Consider the following 20,816-nt stretch of genomic DNA (forward strand, 5'->3'; position numbering starts at 1 on the left):
TGTGGGTGGTAAGCCTGGATGGATGAGGCAGGGTTAGCCACCGAGCGTGTGTCTGTCGCGTCCTGGGGGACAGGGCATGGGTAACGCTAGAGTACCAAGGGTCAGTGGATTCGATCTGTGCTGCCAAACAAGAACCACCTCCAAGAGGCACCGCACCTGCATGGGATTAATGCCGGTCCCCTCGGTGTGATGAGAAAGCGCGAGCCTAATCCAGATCATATGTCTCGGAAAAGCTCCAGACGGACCCCAGCCTGGAGTGAGAAATGTGGATTTTTCAGCTACTAATGTTTAAAGGGTAACATTTCCTTAGTTTCATAAAACAGAATGAAGGCCTTTTTTGAGGCCTGCTTTAAAGGAAATCTTGACGGCGTCATCACTTCTGTAGGCACTCACTGCTGGTAGGAAAAAAAAGACACCAGCAAGTAAAAATATCTTTTCTTGTTAGTGAGAGTCCCAGTGTCACATGGTACACAGGTGAGCTACTTAAAGGGAGGCAGGGAAAGCCTCAGGACAAGAGAATCCTTGGAGAAGAGGCTGATGGGTTCTGTGAATTTCTGAAATTTGCGTATGAAGTATTGCGTATGGGTGCATTTTCGAGGGTTTATAGACTTCATCAGATTCTCGAAAAAAAATCCATATGCCCAGAGACGTTTAGAAAGTACCCATCCCTTCCACTAATGTAAATCCAAGACAGGTTCAAAAAATGAATGTAAAGTACCATCAACGGGCAACAAAATGAACAAGAAGTTACAGGTGGATCTTGATTGATTGAAATGCGAGAGAACTTTGTAAGCACAAAAGGAATAGGAGGATTCATCAAGGATTAATAAATACTCAAAACTGGAATTTTTATACCAAAAAAAAAAAAAAAAAAAAAAAACAACAACCCAGCATAAATAAAACTGAAAGGCAAACTAGGGAGATGTTTACAGTAAATTACTGGAAATAGGTAAGTATTCTTAGCCTATTAAGAAAATGAACTCAAACAAATAAGGAAGAAAAACTCTCAAATAGAGAAAAACAGGCAAAGCATGGGAACAGACAACTCACAGAACAAATATAGTTAATAGCAGCTGTGTGCTGGAGCCGGCCACTACCAGCGCATACCGGCTGATTCTCTGCTCCTGATTCAGAGACATCACCTCAGTAACCTGAAATTGATCATGGTGGAGTTTTTACAGCAGAGAAATCACCTATAAATCAAGGCTTTTTTTTTTTTTTTTTTTTTCTTGGACAGTCAATTTACCAGCACACTTTGTTAATAGATATACAAAAAGCAGTTCAAATGTACCGGCAGTCAAAGAAATGCAGAGAAAATTAGGTCTGGATGAGATGAAATAAGCACATTTCACCCTATTCCTCCTGCAAATTACAACATAAAAGTCTGGAGAAAGTCCATAAAGCAACCGACAGACATTCTGAAAGATGGAGAAAAGCAAATGGACTGGCTAGGGATCTCAGAGGGCTTCCCAAGTGGCTCAGTGGTAAAGAACCTGCCTGCCAATGCAGGAGACACAGGAGACGCAGTTTCGATCCCTGGGTCTGGAAGATCCCCTGGAGGAGGAGCATGGCAACCCACTCTAGTATTCTTGCCTGGAGAATCCCATGGACAGAGCAGCCTGGTGGGTTACAGTCCATGGGGTAACAGTCAGACACGACTTAGTGACCAAACAACAAGAGGGACCTCCAAACTCAAGGAGCTGCCCAGAAGTGAGTCCTTGTTTTGTCCGTTTCCCCCTTCTTTATATCTTGGCCCGGGCTCTGGAGAGGTGCTCCCCCAATCTGAAAATGCCAATAGCATCAGACTGAAAAAATGAAAAAAGGCCCCAGGAGAGCCTATCTTTAGCTAAAAGAACAGGAGACCCATGAGCCAGTAAGAGATACATTGTGGCCATACCTGACCTAACTCTACCTCCCCCATGAAAGGAGAAAGAAGCCATGCCCTGCTCTCCCCACTGGGTACCACATCCTGGACATGGCCCAGCCCTGTTATCCATCCCTCCCTACAGAAACAGGCCTCATCTCTTCCCTGGAACAAAGCCTGTGGATGGAACTTTCCAGTGGATTTCTTATCACCGTGAAGATCAGAAGGAAGCAGGGCAACACTTCTCACATCTTGAAAGAAGAAAACAGTCAACCCAGAATTCTATATCTATGGAAAATACTTTTCAGTAATGAGAGTGAAACAGACATGTTCAGAGGAAGGTAAACTAAGAGAATTTTTCACCAGGGAAGATAGGAAGGAAACGAATCCTGGAACGTCAGAAGTGAAGAAAGAACAGGAGGAGGAACGATATGAGTAGGTACTGCAAACCATTCTTCTTAAGTTTAAAAAATGATGCTTGGTGGTTAAAAGCAAAAATGACAACATCTAAAGTGGTCTCACTACATAAAGGTAACATTGAAGGCATCCATATCACCAAGGGGAGGAATAAAGGGAAGGAAAAGATGGTAAAGCTTTACCTTCCACTTGAAGTGATAAAATATTGATACTAGTAGACTGTGATACATTATGTACATACAATGTAATCTTTAGAGCAGCAGTTTTCAATTAGGGGTGATTTTGTCTCCTAGGAGACATCTGGCAATGTTTAGAGGTATGATTACACATGCTACTGCCATCTACAGCTGGTAGAAAGCAAGATGCTGCTAAACAGTCTATGATATACTGGACAGTCTGATACAACAGTCTTCCAGCCCAAAATGTCAACCATGCTGAGGCTGAGAAGCTCTGCCTTTAGGCAGTCAGACAAAAAAGTACAGATTTCTCTCATAAACACTACAGATGAATCAACATGGAATAGTGAAAAATGTTTAACAAACCTCTAGAAAGTCAGGAAAGAGGAGCATGATAAAAACATTAAAATGGCAGACTTCAATTCTATCAATAATTATATTAAAAGTAAATGGTCTATACACACCAATTAAAAGCCAGTGACTGACAGAACGGATGAAAAATACATGACTTGACTATATGCTGTTTCTCAGAAACTCATTTCAAGTAAAATGACATAAGTAAAAGTAAAGAGATGGAAAAACACATTCCTTGCAAACCCCAGTCAAAAGAAAACTGAGCAAATGTATTAATGTGAGATAAAATAGATCTCAGAACAAAGTCACCAGAGCCAGAGGAGGACATTTGTTGTTGTTGTTTAGTTGCTAGGCCACATCCAACTCTTTTGCGACCCCATGGACTTCAGCTGGCCAGGCTCCTCTGTCCATGGGATTTTCCAGGCAAGAATACTGGGGTGAGTTGCCAGTTCCTTCTCCAGGGGGTCTTCCTAATCCAGGGACTGAACCCACGTCTACTGCATCTCCTGCACTGGCAGATGGATTCTTTACCACTGAGCTACCAGGGAAGCCCAAAGTGAAGGACGTTACATCATGATAAAAGGATTGGTTCACCAAGAAGACACAACAATCCAGATTGTTTTGTACCACAAACAACAGAGCTTCAAAACACAGGAAGTAAAAACTGATGGCTGAAAAGAGACACATTTATAGTTGGAAACGTCAACATCCCTTTCAGTAATTTATAGAACTACTAGATGGAAAAAGCTATTTTATGTATCAAATGGGCAAAGCTTTGAAATAGTAATACTTAATACTAGCAAAGTCATGGTGAGACAGATGCTCTGTACTAGTATGGGAACAAAAGAGCATGTCAGTCTTGAAAAATATTTATATACATTAAGAGGCTTAAAATGGTTATACCATTTCTCTTACCAGTTATACATTTTCTTACAATGTATATCTTTGTGCTTTGCCTTTGGTTTTTACTTTTGTGCCCACCTCAAGTTTCCTGTCACACAAACAGAAACTGTTACTTCCAACAGTATAAAAATGAGATCGTACACATAAAGTATTTTATATACTCTTACAACTGGTGTGCAGAAACTAAATTAGTGGTAAAGATTTTTGTAAATAATTTTTGAAGGTGAAAAATGGTAAGAAAGTAGGCCCATTACCATTCCTATCTCCCAATGAGTCGGATCTTTGCATCAGGTGGCCAAAGTATCAGGAATCTTATTGTATTTATTGTAAATATCTGTTTTATTGGTCAAGCTGAATTATTCACAGTGCCACCTGTCATTCTCCAAAATGTCGTAGTATATAGATCAGGGGTCCCCAACCTCTGGGATCTAATGCCTGATGATCTGAGGTGAAGGTGATATGACAATAATAGAAATCAAGTGCACAACAAATGTAATGCACTTGAATCATTCAGAAACCATCATCTCTACCCCTCATCCATGGAAAAACTGCCTTCCATGAAACCAGACCCTGGAGACTGTTGGTATAGATGACAAGTTGAATGGGCACCCTCACTATTCTGAATAGAAGAGAGAAAAATATTCCTAAGAGGACTTCCTTGGCAGTCCAGTGGTTAAGAATCCGCCTGCCAACTCAGGGCACAAAGGTGTGATCCCTGGTCCAAAAAGATTCCACATGCCTCAGAGCAACTACGCCTGTGTGTCACACCTACTGAGCCCACGCCCTAGACCCTATGCTCTGCAACAAGAGAAGCCATCACAGCCATCACAGTGAGAAGTCCGCACGCTGCAACTAGAGAAAGCCCACGCGTAGCAACGAAGACCTAGAGCAACCAAAAATAAATGAAAAAATCCCTCAGAATAACTAAACTATACTGCACCACAACTATGCCCCAGACACTGTACTAAATGCTTCCCATGGATGATCTCATTTACCCATGTCAGGAGCTGAGTTAACTCTGTTTTATACAGGCGCCGAGAACTTAAGCAACTTGTCCAAGTTCAGACACTAGCAAGTAGCGGAGTCCGGATTCCAAGCACCTCCATCAGGTTAAGCGCTGACGGCGTACCTGGGCCTGTCTGAGTGCAGGGTTGGCCGGCAGGGGTCTGGCAGGGACGCAGGGCACACGAGGAGCCTGGTGCAGGGGTGGGAGCCCTCGCTGCGGGGAACTCGGCCGAGGGGCGTCGAGGGCCTTGAGGGGTCTGCTGACGTCCACGTGCAGACACGGCGGCACTCTCCGGGTGTGATCCTGCGGGGTCAGAGCAAACAGCCACGACGGGATCATTACTGGGTGACCCCTGGAGGGACAGTGCTAACTCCTCTGCTAAAGCTTTGGGGGGAAGGGGCTGGAGCAAGGGCGAGAAATCAAGGGGTTACAGGAAAGGGAATGTATTATTATTTACGTAAACAATTCTAACGGAAGCACCCTTCTCCACCCCCAACTCTGAACCCCTGGGGACTGACTTTTTCCTTAAGCTTTAATTTCTTTATTGAGATAGTTGCTTTTCAATGTTGTGCTAGTTTTCACTGTACAGCAAGGTGAACCAGCTATACGCATACCTATATCCCCTCTTTTTTAAAAAAAATTTATTTCCTTCTCATTTAGCTCTGGGGTTGATTTCCACTTGAATTTTTAAAAACTGGATTAATTAATTAGGTAGGTGCAAGGCACCTCAGGAAGTGCCAGCATGTATAAAGACACAGACCAGCAATTCAGGAAATTCAAAGGACTTTGTGAAAATGAGATGCAGTTCAATGTTCACAAGGAATGAGGACGGAGGAAGGAGGAGCATCGGGGATCCTGGAAGCCAGGGGCGGAGCTGAGGAACACTGCCCATTCCGTGGCCTTGTTCTTAGTGACAGATGAGAATGGATACAGCGTGAGCCTCACACACCTGCCCATCCCTGCCTCCCGCTTTTATTCCTTTTTCTCTAAAAACAGCTTTACTGAGGTTTAATTGAATGTTAGTTGCAGTCAATATTTAAAATGTACATTTGGTAAATTTCACACCCATGAAACCATCACAATAGGCGAAACAATGAATCTACCCATTGCCATCATGAGCTATGTCTAATTTTCACTAGTTCTTTGACTTGTGAAGTCCTTCCCTCCCCTTTTCCCAGTAATTATTGACACAATTTCAGTCATTATAAATTGGTTTTCATTTTCTAGAATTTTATATAAATGGAATCATTGTTTTTGGTCTGGCTTCTTTCACTCGGCATGATTATTTTGAGATGTATCCAAGATGTCGTGTGTATCAATAGTTCATTTTGTCTTATTCTGAATAGCATCCCACTGTGTAAATATAATAAAATGTGTTTACCCTCCTGCCTGTTGATTGGTATTTGGGTCATTTCTGGTTTTTGGTCCTTCAAAATAAAGCTGCATCTTTGTCTCTTACAACTAAAGCTGCTTTTCCCTCATGTCCCATGGTTGGGGGTAGAAAGTGGCAATACTTATTAGGGATGGCTTCTCTTTAGAACCCAACTCTCTACACTTTTTGGATTGAGGGAGATAAAAGAGATTTTTCTTTCTTTTTATTTTTTTGCTTACTGAATACCTGATAATGATTTTAAAAATCATTTGTCTTTTATTGACACTAACATTGTTCCCTGCTACATTCTGGACTTTTGTTGAATGAGTTCAATATTCAGGAATTCTTGTAGATATATCAGAAACACTTGGTGGGGGAAACTAAATATCAGAGTGAATGCTAGTCAACATTCACCAGGGCAGCAGGAAAGTTAAGAGACAGCAGGCAGTGGGAGGCCCTTTAAGGATCCAGCTCTTTGAAGCTGTGGGTTGGACAGAGCTTCCACAGTCCATGCATGTTTTGCTTGGTTGGAGCAAAACGGGCCCAACCAAGGGCTCAGAGTAATGCTTAGAAATAGTCTGGGAATAACTTTTGAAATACTCTGGGACTAACTTAGAAAAGTCCTAACTCTTAGAAATACCCTCAGTGTGACCCTTAGAAGTACCCTGGGAGTAGCAGGGAGCCACAGAAGCCCCCCAAGCCCAGCCCATGGCACCCTCGCATCACAGCAGGGGTCCAGCGTCAGGACCCGGCCTGAGGTCCCCCATGGAGTCCGGCCGCCTGAGTGAATGCGGGGTGATGACCAAGACCACGACCCTCCCGGGATGTGGGCCCAGTGGAATCCGGCAGCCTGAGCCTCTCCCAGCCCCAACCGTCCCCTCGGGGAGCCTCTGTCGTCCCGAGGGGGCTGACCCAGTGCTTTTCAGGAAGAGTCTTGGGGTCGAGTCCTGCTCAATTTCTTGTTGAAAAACCCGCGTCCTCACGCACGCACGCACTCACCTCTCGCGTCTGTGGGAAACTCACCTTAGGTGTGCTGGACGGTGGCGGCTTCCTCATCGGGCCTTTGCTGAGATGGGTGAGGTGGGTCTGGCCGGGCTGGGAGCCCCTGGGCGGCCGGGAAGGGCGCACGCACCTGCAAGGCAACCCCAGACACGCCACTGGGGGGCGCCGCAACCTTTGCCTGACTCGACTTTCCCTGTTCCGTTCACAGTAACGCTCAAAACACACTCACTTCTTTTAACTCAGTGTGGTAACCATGCAAGAGAAAAGAATTAATCTCTTACAGGACTAAAATATAAACACTGAGTTCTTTCCCTCAGAGCCATTGTTCTGTTAAACTAGTTCTTGCAATGCATAGAAAAACAGCTCTGTGACACCTGGGAAACGTTTGCAACGTTTCCCAGCTAAAATGCTGGCATTTTAGCAACATCTTGGAGTATATTCGGATCAAAAGCTACTCCAGCTGATAAAAGTTTTAATATCCCCTGTCTTATAAAAATTACCAAGGTTAGGGTGGGGAAAAACACACCAGTGGAAGTCATCAACACCCTGCTTATTTATGTAATAAACAGCCAATAGTTTGAGGGGAAAGTGAAGGGAGCAGCTGGTCTGGAAGAAATGTTAAAACAACCAAATCAACAGAAAATCTGACCCCTTCTTTGCTAAGGAAACACAGTGATAAGCAGTTCTTTCCAATGCCATTTCTTGAAAAGATGACCCCGACCCAGGGTACCTTAGCTTTTCAATGGTGTTTTTTTTATCTGTAAACAGCAGTCGTATCAACGTCTTCCTTTTGAGGTAAACCACACATCCAGCAGCAAGAAGACAGAGGATGGTGACCAGAATTCCTATCGTTAAACCCTGGTTATCTGAAACAAAGCACATTCGACTCAGAGGAGGAGGCAGTTATAGTGAAATATGGGGAGTATGAAATTGTGACATTTATGGCAAAACGAACTTGGAAGGAAAGAACAGAAATGCAGTGAGTAAATCCTTGAGTGGTGTACGGATAAATTAGCCTTACTTTAAAGGTCGTGTTTGAGGTGCAATCTGCCTTGCTATCATTCATTTCTGACAAGTCTGGGACTTGCTAAAGGGGAATATAATCTGGCAGGTGGGACCACAGCTCTGGCCACATGGGCCCCCGAGCATGCCAACGGCAGGGGAACGGTGGTCAGAGAAAATAACAGGGAGCTGTCACTAGAATCCCATCAGAACCAAACTGGAGTGAAGTCAAAGTGTTAGTCGCTCAGTCGTGTCTGACTCTGCAATCCCATGGACTGTAGCCCGCCAGGCTCCTCTGTCCGTGGAATTCTCCAGGCAAGAATACTGGAGTGGGTAGCCATTTCCTTCTCTGGGGATGTTACCAACCTAGGGATCGAATCTGGGTCTCTTGCATTGCAGGCAGGTTTTTTTTTTTCAACCATTAGAACCACCAAGTGGTCCCCAAATTGAAGTCTTCCAAGCCCCAATGACACTCCTTCAGTCTCTTTCCTTCTCTCATTCTTGGGGGTTGGAATCTGTTTTACTTTTTTTTTTTGAAGTTTTTTAGACCAAGATCTTACTTCTGGCTATCATCAAATTGGATGGTGAAAAAGAAAACTCTGTTTAAATGAAACGCCCTTGGATTTTGTTTTGTTGTGTTAGGGACTTAAAACACAGCCTGTGGGGGGCAAACTGCTGTCTCTGGAGTATGCTGTTTACTTTCTCGAAGGAAAGATCCCCTTTTCTGTGACTTGATCCCATTTTGTTTAGTACAAAGACTCTAAGATTCCTCAAGGATGCAGAAAGGAAGGGAAAATCAAGCCGTCGAGATGGTTTGACTGCAGCTGCGGCCAAGGGCTGTCTGTGGAGGGCTCTGGGCGCCAGGAGTCGGGGGCTCACCAGGGCTGTGGGTTCCTTGAGAGCGCAGGTCTCAACTCACCGGCCTGTTCTCCCACCAGCGGCCAGAGTCTGTGTCACTCGCTAGGTGCCCTTCAGTCTTTCTGGGCTGCTGCTGACGGCCGTGGTGGTGGCTTCCGTCACCCGGGCTCTCCCACCTCTGACCAGAGAAGCTGCTCCCACCCCGGGGGAGAAAGACTTCACACCCTGTTTCTGGACTTTGTCCTCAACTGACAAGTCCTACCAAGGATGTGCCTTTAGGGAGACAATCAACATAAGACTGTCTCGATTCTCTTGTTCAGTGTTACTGGAAAAGCCTTGCTCTGGTTTCCTGGTCAACACGCGCCTCTTTTGAGACTGAGCTGGCAGTCAAGGGGCCTCTGGTTAGGGTCCTATTGTGCTTTAACACAGCTTATTAAAAAGGCTTCCCTGTCCTTCACCGTCTCTCGGAGGTGACTCAAACTCATGTGCCTTGAGTCGGTGATGCCATCCAACCATCTCATCCTCTGTCGTCCCCTTCTCCTTCAATCTGCCTTCAATCTTTCCCAGCATCAGGGTCTTTTCCAATGAGTCGGCTCTTTGCATCAGGTGGCAAAGGATTGGAGCATAGTTTCTAGTTTCTTCAAATCAAATCCCTAAGTCTTCAACTGATCAGTTATTAAACACTGACAGAAGCAGCTGGCGCGTGGCAGATGCTGGGGAGATACTGGCTTCAGGAACTTCTGAGCCCCGGTCCCGTGGGTGGCTGCATTGAAGAGTAAGACCCATGGTGTGGCCTTCCCTGTGTAACCCTCGGCCGGCTTCTCAAGGCCCCTCTTTTGCAGGTGTTTTGGGGGTAAGAGATTAAACCTATTTTCTTCTATGAAACGATGGCAACAGTGGATGGGTTTGGCTCTTCAGTTGTTTTCATTTAAAAAATATTCTTACCTGGTACAATGAAGAGCTAGTGACTCAGTGGGTTCCCCATGTTTTGGCAACTCCCAACCCTGAGACTCCCCGGTGTCCACACCAAAAAGACACTCAGGTCATGTGGCCTGTCTCCCACCATCTTCTGCAATTCCTTGAACATCTGGCTCATTTGAATGTGGATGGAACGGGTGGCACGGTTTCTGATGCATTAAAAACCAAAACCCCACTGTTTTTGAACAATAAACTCTTAAGGGCCAATTAGAAAACTAAGTTGCAGCTGAGAGGCCAGCCATCAAGGCATGGGTGGCAGTGAGGAACAGGGAGGCTGGGCCAGACCCAGCTCATTATCCCCTGGGATGGACACGCGCTGAGAGATGAGACCTGGAGGCCCTCTGACCTCCTGCTGTGGGGCCAGGCTCAGAGCGCAGGCCCCTGGGCACCCTTGGAAGCAGCGCGGAGACTTGTCCACCTTTTAGTACGGGGATGACCAGAAGTTCCCTTCCCTTCCTCATGACACGACACTGCTTCTCCAGATGTGCCTGCTTGGAGGGTCTCTCCTACCTGGCCCTGCAGAGCAGTGTTATGTCTGTTGTCATGGAAACGCTGGCCAAGCCACAGATTCAACCCCGCCCATCACTGCAGGACGCATGACTTCCTCCATCAGCTACTGACGGGGTGCCCTGGGGGCGCAGGTGGGTGCCAAGGTGGCAACACAAGTGTGTTTGGGCAATTCCTGCCCCCCCACCCCCCCCCGCCACGACTTCCCAGCGGGGCTCATGGTGGGCTCTCTGCACCACTGGACTTGCTGCTTCCACTTCAAAGGGGGCGTCACCCTGACGTGCCCCTTCACGGGCTGCCAGTCTCTCGGAGAAGACGGTCCTGCACTAGGAGACCACTTATCATCTCTGGGGAGACAAGAACTGACGATCCCAGCACAGCCGCCCTTGGGGGCCTCTACATGGGTAGACCTCTGTCTCAGTCTTAGCTGTGTGACTCTGTGAAAGTTACTTAACTTCTCTGAGCTTCAGGTCCTTTGTAGGCAAAGAAGAAGAAGAAGAATGCCGACTTTTGTAAGGATTCAATTAATGCCTGCAAAACGTGAAGCCTGGTGCCCGCAGGGAACAGCAGCTCAGCAAAGGTGACTGCTGGGCTGGGACCAGTCCCTTTGTGAAGAGGATGGCATCTTTCTAGTAAGAGCTTTAAAAGGCACTTGACTTCACAGCTCTCGGCCTCAGTAAACAAGGCTGGCCTTGACCACGCATTTGATCCTCCAACCATGAGGCGACCATGACCCTCTTGGCAGTCTGTGGTAGGATGACCTTAACTGAGAAAATGTCACAGGCTTCGTATGTTCTCAGTCGCTCAGTCATGTCCGACTCCTTGTGATCCTGTGGACTGTAGCCCGCCAGGCTCCACTGTCCATGGGATTCTCCAGGTGAGAATACTGGAGTGAGTGGCCATTTCCTTCTCCAGGGGATCTTCCCGACCCAGGGATCAAACCTGCATCTCCTGCATTGGCAGGCGGATTCTTGACCACTAGCGCCAGCTGGGAAGCCCAGCAACCTCAGCCTCTGAGCAAAGCAGAGCAAGGAGTCTCTGCAAAGATCAGGGAAGGACGAGAGAGGGTCTGGAAACAGGGGCCTCAGCCTGTGGGGTCCCCAGGTCCCCACTGGGTTTCCAGCCGTGCACCCACCCGAGGGCTGGCGGGTCCTCTGTGCTGCCTGCAATGGTCCCCCAGGGGCCTGGCTTCCCGCTGCCCCTCGGGAGCGCGGCCCACTCCCCGGGACGCGCTGTCACCACTAACCTGCTTGCCGGACGGGGCCGCTGTCCGTGCTCCCTCCGAAGCCAAACCTGTCACAGAAGGGAGGTGCCCAGTGGGGCTCGCAGTGGCAGTTCTTCCTGTTGTTGCACACCTTTCGGGCAGCGGGGGACAAAGACACCAAGAGGGAGGCAGGTTAGGACGTGCCTCCAATCTGGGGTGGCGCCAAGCCTCTGAGCCCTAACTGAGCCCCATAGTGAAGCAAAGGCCCTGTGGTCAGCGCCCCCACCACACGGATGCAGCCAGACTCTGGACACACCGCTGCGAAGATCCACCCTGCACCCAGCACCACACCAGCGAGTCAAGAGCCTGAGGCTGCAAATGTAACAGAGTGTGCTGTTGTTACATCAGCAGCTGTTGAGAGAAAGATGGAGACCATCCGGGCTCAGCGGCTCCCTCCCCCCTCTTTTTCTTCTCAATTTCCTGGTCCCTCTTTTTAGATCCAGGAAACCCTCCCAATCTGGCTGAGATGAGACGACCTCTCAGTAGTGAGGAAGGGACCCTGCTGCTGGGACATGGAATCCATGCCCTTGGGCATCAAGGGTCTGACAGCCCTGGGCACCTTCAGACAGGGTACTTGGGGAGGCTGGTGACTCGGGTCCCCCAGCAGCCTGACGGCCAGGCCTCCTGCTCCCTGATGTCCACAGGGCACCGCCTCCCCGAGTCTGCTCCGATTCCCTCAGCGGTGCAGGTCTGGTCCCAGCCCCTACCCCTGAGTGGTGGACACAGCCAGCAGTGAACTGTGCCCTGGTGAAATGAGAGGATGATGGCTCTGACCCCATGGGAAAGGGCTGCCCAAGAAGGTGGGAGGGGTGGCTTTGCTCTTGGTGGGTCCTGAGGGTCCACAGAGGGGTCCACACTTGCTCATCCTGTGGCCCAGGGTGACTGACGGTGGCTGTTGCCACCTGTGATGACGTTCTACTTGTTACTGGTATGTACTGTTGTACATGGAACTGACTAGACTACTACAGGAACCAGTGGAAAATGATCATGAAAACAAGAGGGAATCCTTTCTAGAAAGACAATGAGACTGAATGCTTTGGGAATGCGGGATGATGGGTAAGGCCCGAGAAACAACTTTGGACAAATTTGGAATGGGAAGGACAACTGAAAAATGATCAGGAAAAGCTGCAAAAGAAAGGATTCCTCATTCAGGTTGCTCGTGAGTGTCTCAGTTTCCCTTGCACTTAGAGAAGCAAACGACACAGCGTGGATGGCGTGCTTTGAGTGGTTCTGTGTAAGAAGTCAGGGCTGAGCTCCCATCCTGCAGGCTTCAGCCCCATGTCAAAATACTGCTGGATGGGGCCAAACACACACTTTTATGTTTTTAAGGCGCAAGAAATGTTTGGGGTGTATATCTCGTTTGTGATGTTTCCCAGGTTGTGATGAATCAACCATAGTCAACATCAACAAGCCCAGATGCTTCCAACAAGAAGGCCTACAGTCAGGAAAGCCTGCGATAAGTGAGAAAGTACGTTTCTATGAAGCTCACATGAAGCTGAGTTAACTGTCATTAGCACCGCCCAGGCTGCCTGGAGTCTGAGTGTCCTGCCGTTTCCCCAGAGACCCTGCGGCTGGGGCGCCACCCCTGGGATTCAGGCACCATCTCCTGCTGTGAACCACAGTCAGGGGCCTCTTGACAGCTTGTGGCAGAGAGATCATTGCCCCCCCCCACCCCCCGCAGAGGGGCTGCTGGTGAGCCTGGCCTCACTAAGGAAAGGGTTGGGGTCTAGCTGTTACTTGTTCCCAAGTCACAGCAGCTGCTCAACCCCCAGGGGATGTGGGCCTTTCCTCTCCAGCGGGTGGATGGGATGCCAGGGATGTTGGAGGGTCAGGAGTCCAGGGTCCCTGATCCAGCATTGCTACTAACTGGCCACCTAAGCTTCGACGTGTCACTACCCCACGTGGGTCTGGACTCCATCATCAGTCAGATAATGAGGTTGCACTAGATCATTCCTTCCAGCCATTAGGAAGAAGTCTATGATCCAATGAAGACATGAAAAGACTGCATTTTATACTGACAGTCGGCTACGCTCACCACCAACAAACCCATCTGAGGTGACCCTGCAATCCCTCACGGTTACAGCACAAAAGCAATCTTACGCAAACCTCCATAATTCTATGCTAGAATCATCAGCAAGTGTCTGCAAGTTTTAAAAATAGAATTTGGAGCACCATTTCTGCAGAAAAGGCTTCAGAAAAACAAATGAACCATTGGCATAGCTAATCAAGATTAATATGATTCCATTGGAAATAATTAAGCCCATCAGGAAAAATAAATTAGGTTTTGAACAATTAGAATCCTCCCCTCCCCCAAATCCTCTGAACTAAAACAACAAGCCTTCTTTAGTTGAAACCCATTGCATGTGATTTCAAGAACATGTGGTCAATATGTGCTGTCTTGTTTATTTTAATTGCTTTTGGAAATATTTCAGTTCAGACACATATTCTGAATCTTGGTTGTAAGAGAGACAGCTCCATTTGAAACGCTAATGAAAAACTCTTCATGAAGGAAGGTTAGTGTTAAAATTACTTTGAAGATGACAAAGTCCTTTCAAAAAAATCCAGAATGTTAGAAGATAATTAGCACTCAATCTGATTTTCTTTGTTAAATAAAAATCCCATTTCTTACACCATGTAAAGGTCAAAGAAAATGAATGTCTTCAGAAGAAAATATTGAGGAGACACTGCTATATTCTTACAAAGTGATGGATGGTGAAAATACTTTAGAAAGGAATGATTTAGTGCTGAACTTAACTATGGGCTGGCTACATGAAGGTGGTTCACCAACTTACCCCTCTGCCACGACACTGCGCCGCACACTCGTGCACCCCGAAGACACTGACATTCTGACACCGACGGTTCAGGCAGATCTGGGGAAGGAGGGAAGCACAGCAGATATCTATGTCCATCTACAAACACACACACACGCATCTGTGTATTAAAGAATAGAGGGATGGATAAAGAAGGTGTGGTACACATACACAGTGGAATACTACTCAGCCACGAAAAAGAATGAAACAATGCCACTTGCAGCAGCAAGGATACACCTAGAAATTGTCATACTGAGTGAAGTCAGACAGAGAAAGACAGATAACATGTGATATCACTTACATGTGGAAACTGAAAAAAAAAGGTACAAATGAATTTACCTATCAAACAGAAATAAGAGTCACAAATATAGAAGACAAACTATGGTTACCAGTGGGTAAGGGTGGGGGGAGCAATAACTGGGAGATTGGGATTGACATTACACACTACTATATATAGAACAGATAACAGTAAGGACCTACTATATATATATATATATATATATATATATATATAGAGAGAGAGAGAGAGAGAGAGAGAGAGAGAGAGAACAGGGAACTCTACCCAATACTCTGTCATGGCCTATATGGAAAAAGAATCTAAAAAAGAGTGGCTATAATGTATATGTATGACTGATTCACTTTGCTATACATCTGAAACTAATACAACATTGTAAATCAACTATACTCCAATAAAAATTAAAAAACAAAAAGAGAAAGCAAAGGAAAACTGCAGGAAGACCATCTTCCAGTTAACATGCACATGGCATAATGATGCTCTCTGCCTTGGACACAGATTCTGATGGCTGCCTCCAAATGCAGCCCATTCCAAGACTCACATCAATGTGGACACTATGGAAGTCTTCTATCTTCATGACATTTTATATGGTTTTGGTCAACTCTGAAATTATGGTAACTGATTTCCTCATGACTTTTGTTTGGAGCTTACAACAAAATCTACATATTGCAGCATTTTTGTCCCCATTTTTTCTCTCCTATTAAAAGATTCAGAAGAGAACAAAACAGCCTAATCCTTCACCTGGAGCAATAGAGACTCAAAGACTCCAGGAACCCAGGGTCTGATAATCTTGCAAGAGAGATAGTAAAATACGAGAACTTTCCCAAAATACTGACTGACAAGCATTATTGTTGATGACATAAACCATCAACAGAAGTGCTCAGCAGAGGAGAACAGATGCTTCCCTTGTATTTATCAAGCCTCTGCAGAGGCAGTGATTTGCTAAACGATACTGGGCTGGTTGAAAGAATTTAGTCTCATTTCAAAGGTGCACAATATAGTCCAGACTCATGGGATCAGGCTCTTAATCTCCCATAAGATGTTACAAATTGGTGGAGTCAAAGGAAGAAAAGTCGAATTTTTAGATTACAGAAGCATTTTTAATCAAGTAGGACCTTCCTATGGGACATTCACCATCCGACCCCAGCAGCTTATCTAAGGCAAAATGAACGCCCTGCGAAAGAAGTGCTGGTCTGAGCGGCTCTCAGGGCTGGCTGGGTCTTGGGCAAGGGGACTGGCACATTCCTGTTGATAAAAGAAACCGTCTGGGGTTGCAACGAGCACAGCAGGATCCCAGGCAGAATCACAGCGGATGGGTGCTGCCCTCCCCCAACCCACGGCCAGGCTAAAAGATGGCTTTCAAAGAACCAGGGCTCTGCAGGAAGGAGATCAAAGCACATTTAATTTTGCACATGAAGTGAAAAGCTCACTGATAAATTGAGTCCTTGGAATTTCAGTGTTCAGATGCACCTGGCCTTGGTTGTTCAAATCACCGTTTAAACGGTGTCATTCTAATGTCAAGACTTGAATATAAACGAATGTGTGTGATTAAGGAGATACCCAGAATGTATAATGTGTTTCGCATATCATCCTGTTTCCTTAAGGATAATGCATTTATAAAGGCGTATGAAGAAAGGGGGCGGGGTGGGGAGGAGGGAACCCCTGCCCTAGGGACCCAGCTGCAGGAGCTGGCTCAGCACCTTTCCTTTCTGCTCTGTGACCTCTGGTTAGTAATGGTTTCATATTCATTTTGAAAATGGGGCCCTAATCAAAGCATCTTCCTTCCTAAAAATGCTAATTATTAACTTGTGATCATTCATTCTGATGAGAAAGTTTAGTGGGAAAAAAAATCAATGTGGCAGGATGTGAAAATCTCAATTGTTTTTTTTTAATTATTGTGGACTTTATCCCTAACTTCCCTCCCCAAATATCTCAGTCTACCTTTCCCCCTTGTCTCCAAAGAACCCCCTTTGGCTTTAAGCTTAACCCATCTCCTCCCCTCTCCTGTCCCTCTGTGGGGGTCTCTGAAACTACATCTGACTTCCCATTCTGTCCAGGTGAGAACAAGTCCCCACTGTGCCAAAAACCCAGACCAATTTCCAAGAACAATATAATACGCTGCTGTGTTTCCTTCCAGAGTCATTTCCTGGCTGGAAACTCGCATAACACCCAGAGTGTAGAAAAGACTTCTTAACACTGAAGGGCTGAGAAAACAGGCTCGATTTCCCCAAATCTGCATCTCAATGGTCGGACGAGGAGCTAGGATTTGTTTATTTTTTTCCTTCTAGGTGCAAAGAACTGGATTTCAGAGGCAGCATTCTGAGAAGTGGATTTTGAAAAACCAACCATCCCTGTAACTCAGGTCTTGAACAGGACGTTTCTCAGTGGGTCCTTCCAGACTCACGTTTGTGACCCAGGGGAGCACGTGGGGCTTACTTTTCCGTCTGCGCACTTTGTGCCAGCAAGCACGAGCCCCGGGTCCGGCAAGTCATCACCCAAGTACACGTGGGTCCCACGGCACAGAATCCGGCCTCCTTCCTGCAGGGGGATATTCGTTTCTATGGAAACGGCATTGGTACCAATGACGGGTCGGCTGGCACCTCCTTGACACTGGATTTTTCCACACTTAGCGTCTCTGGAAAGGCAAGAACAGACAGTCCTCAAAGAGGGAAAGTGCGGAAGCAGCCCTAAGGGATCTGGGAGGTTCGAAGGCATGGCGTGGTCAGGACACGGACCCTCCGTACCTCATCTCGCACTTGGCAAAGGAGCTCTTGGAATCCTTGCCGCAGTTGCCGTAAGGGTCGCCTGCGGAGTTGACTCTCTCAAAGCAGATCCCGGGGGCAGGTTTAGCACCTGAAACAGAAGCAAAGCAGCACTCTCACCTCTGGCAAGCGTCTGGGATAGTTTTCTTTGAACAGCACTTGTGGCTCTGTCGGTAAAGAATCTGCCTGCAGAGCAGGAGACTCGGGGTTTGATCCCTGGGTTAGGAAGATCCCCTGAAGGAGGAAATGGCAACCCACTCCAGTATTCTTGCCTGGGACATCCCATGGCCAGAGGAGCCTGGCGGGTTACAGTCCATGGGGTCGCAAGAGTCGCACATGACTTAGTAGACAAAACCACCACCTGGCTTTCTAAAGGGAGATGTGTTCCAGCGTCCAGAGAAATCTCACCTGGCATCTTGGCTGATGCCTGAGCCCACTCAGCTCACAGCAGAGCTTGCATTCCATCACTCCCTCTTCTTGAGGGCTGCTCTGCAGGCCCACGACATGTGCAACCTCTCAGGAGGTGAGGTCCAGCTCTGGGACCAGACCCGACCCCACACCAAGGCGCTGACTGGCTGGCTGCGGTCAAGCAGGCAGGCTTGCTGTCTTGAACAACTCCCACACAATTCTGGCGAAAAAATGCAAGCTAAAGCAGGCTCCAAGGAATGATGACTAATGAGAAGAAGCAATGAGAGGGGCAGACAGAAAGAGAGAGAATGTGCAAGGCTAGAGATTGCATGCCTCGTTTGCAGCCCCACAAAGCTCCCTATTGGAGCAAGCACCGGCTTTGACGAATGCCTGTGTCTGTCAGGCAGAGACTGCCCTCAGAGGGCATGAGATGTAAACCTCACAGTCCTTTAACACAGCAGGACAGAGCCCAGTAGAGCAGGAGGAGGGAGCCAGAGACTCAGGAAATGGACATTTTTAGCACATCTTCCGGCCAAGGAAAGCAAGAACATGTACCTTGGGTTTGCGTTGCTAAAGCTTTGCAGGGCTCTCGAGTGCTAGGCATAGTGGTATCTGTTGAGGACTACGTGGGAAATTCAGGCAAATGTTCCCTGTTCTTCAGAATAAGCTGTGCCCTGTGCTGGGTCCGGGGCCCGCCTTCCCTCCCACACGGGTGTCCTGTCTGGGACAGATCCTCTCACGTCTGCCAGGATGCCGACTTCCCAGAGCCCAGCTAGGCCTCCTGCCCCTCTCTCTACCCTGCTCTGGGGAGGCTCCATCACCTTGCAAGATGACCATGTCGTGATGGGCAACGCGCCCCTTCTCCCAGGGATCAGATGGTGTTCTTATTACTAAAAAGTCCATCTCTCTTCAGCCTGATTCCTCATCAGACACATTCAGCATCCCATCGGAACAAACAACAAACAGGCAGACAAATGAAAGAAAGCCCTTGTAGCAGTTGAGACCAGTCACGGGTTCAGCAACTGATCTCTGCACTAAGCCACCCCATCCTGGACCTCTCATTTTCCCATTCTCTGTTTTCTAAAATAAAAACAAAAACAAAAACAACACACATTTAAGAGAGGTCTCCCAAAGTCCTTCCAAAAGGCATTTACCTAAACTGGACACAAATGAGTCAGTCATGTCTGACTCTTTGCGACCCCATAGACTGTAGACCGCCAGACTCCTCTCTCCATGGAATTTTCCAGGCAAGAATATTGGATGGAGTGGGTAACCATTCCCTTCTCCAGGGGATCTTCCTGACCCAGGGATTGAACTTTGGTCTCCTGCATTGTGGGCAGATTCTTTACCATCTGAGCCACTAGGGACACAGTCTCTGTGCTAACCAGACTAAAAAATGGGCAATAACTGTTACAACATTTCTTCAAACTGGATGTTCAAATGGACAACAGGTATATCTCAACATCACCGCACATTAGGGAAATACAAATCAAAATAATAAGCTATCACCTCAGGCCAAATATGGTGACTATCATTAAAAAAAAAAAGATAACAAGTGTTAGTGAGGATGTGGAGAAACGGGAACCCTCATATTGTTGGTGAGAATATAAACTGTCATTGCAAAAGACAGTATGGAGTTTCCTCAAAAAATTAAAAATAGAACTATCACATGACCATCAGTCCAACCTCTAGGTAAATATCCAAAGGAACTGCAATCAGGATCGCAAAGAGATACCTGAACTCGCATGTTCCCTGCAGCACTATTCACAGGAGCCAAGACACAGAAACAACTCAAGTGTCCACTGACGGATGAACGGATAAAGAAAATGTGGTAAGCATGTCTGCGTGCCTGCTCAGTCGCTTCAGCTGTGTCTGACTCTGCAACCCCGCGGACTGTAGCCCTCCAGGCTCCTCTGTCCATGGGGATCCTCCAGGCAAGAATACTGGAGTGGGTTGCCATGCCCTCCTCCAGGGGATCTTCCTGACCCAGGGATCGAGCCTGTGTCTCCTGTGGCTCCTGCCTTGCAGTCAGGAGAGCCACCGAGGAAACCTCAGATATGTATACGTGAACACCCCTCAGTCTTTAAAAAGAAGGAAACTGCCATTTGTGACAATATGGACGAACCTGGGGGACAGTATGCTGAGGGAAAGAAGTCAGACACAGGAAGACAGATACTGCATGATCACAGAGTCTAAAAGAGTTGAACCCACAGACACAGAGGGTAAGAAGGTCATTTCCAGGGGCTGCAGGGAGCAGGCAAGAGGGAGGTACCTTAGTCCAAGGGTACAAAGCTTCAGTTACGCAAAATGAATTCATTCTAGAGACTGACTGTACGGCACAGTGCCTATAGTTACCAATACTGTATTGTATATTTAAAAATTTTCTAAGAGGGTAAATCTTATCTGTGCAGTGTTCTCATCACATACACATAAAAGTAAATTAAGAGGGTGGGAGGAATAGTTCAGAGGTGATGGACATGTTTACGGCACGGATTGTGGGCGTGATTTCAAAAGTGTACGCTTATCTCCGAACCCATCAAGGTGTTCACATTAAATAGGCACAGCTTTTTGCATGTCAATCATGGCTCCATAAAATGGTTTAAAAAGTCTTTGCTTCCCATGGCACATCCCTTTCATTCGCCGGTTATTTTGATGCTGATCCGTTCTATTCTGTCGTGTTGCTGTCACGGGAAATCTTTTTAGGCACAAGTGACCACTCACCCAAGAATGAGTCTTCTGATTTTACTTTTTCCATTTGCTCAGTGGGTATATATTTAGGCTGTCCACAACCTAATTACCCATTCTGTTGCTTTTAAAAGTTGCTTTACCAGAATAAAA

The 20,816-nt window shown here is 46.9% G+C and overlaps 1 protein-coding gene across 2 annotated transcripts in view; it reads right to left on the reverse strand.

Annotated features, from left to right (window-relative positions):
- Positions 1 to 20,816, reverse strand: part of ADAM12 (ADAM metallopeptidase domain 12) — a 387,837-nt gene that overhangs the window by 27,739 nt on the left and 339,282 nt on the right. For both annotated transcript variants that reach the window (XR_009696164.1, XM_061162904.1), the window contains 7 exons: positions 17,553 to 17,661; positions 17,245 to 17,443; positions 14,496 to 14,573; positions 11,686 to 11,794; positions 7,825 to 7,960; positions 7,116 to 7,224; positions 4,844 to 5,023 (listed from right to left, as the gene is read on the reverse strand). Coding sequence is in view for 1 of the 2 variants with exons in the window: in XM_061162904.1 (XP_061018887.1) it covers positions 4,844 to 5,023; positions 7,116 to 7,224; positions 7,825 to 7,960; positions 11,686 to 11,794; positions 14,496 to 14,573; positions 17,245 to 17,443; positions 17,553 to 17,661 (920 nt within the window). In the remaining variant the exon portion in view is untranslated. The remainder of the gene's footprint in view (positions 1 to 4,843; positions 5,024 to 7,115; positions 7,225 to 7,824; positions 7,961 to 11,685; positions 11,795 to 14,495; positions 14,574 to 17,244; positions 17,444 to 17,552; positions 17,662 to 20,816) is intronic.

The sequence above is a fragment of the Dama dama genome, chromosome 15 (genome assembly GCF_033118175.1).
Source record: "Dama dama isolate Ldn47 chromosome 15, ASM3311817v1, whole genome shotgun sequence".
Lineage (NCBI taxonomy): Eukaryota > Metazoa > Chordata > Mammalia > Artiodactyla > Cervidae > Dama > Dama dama.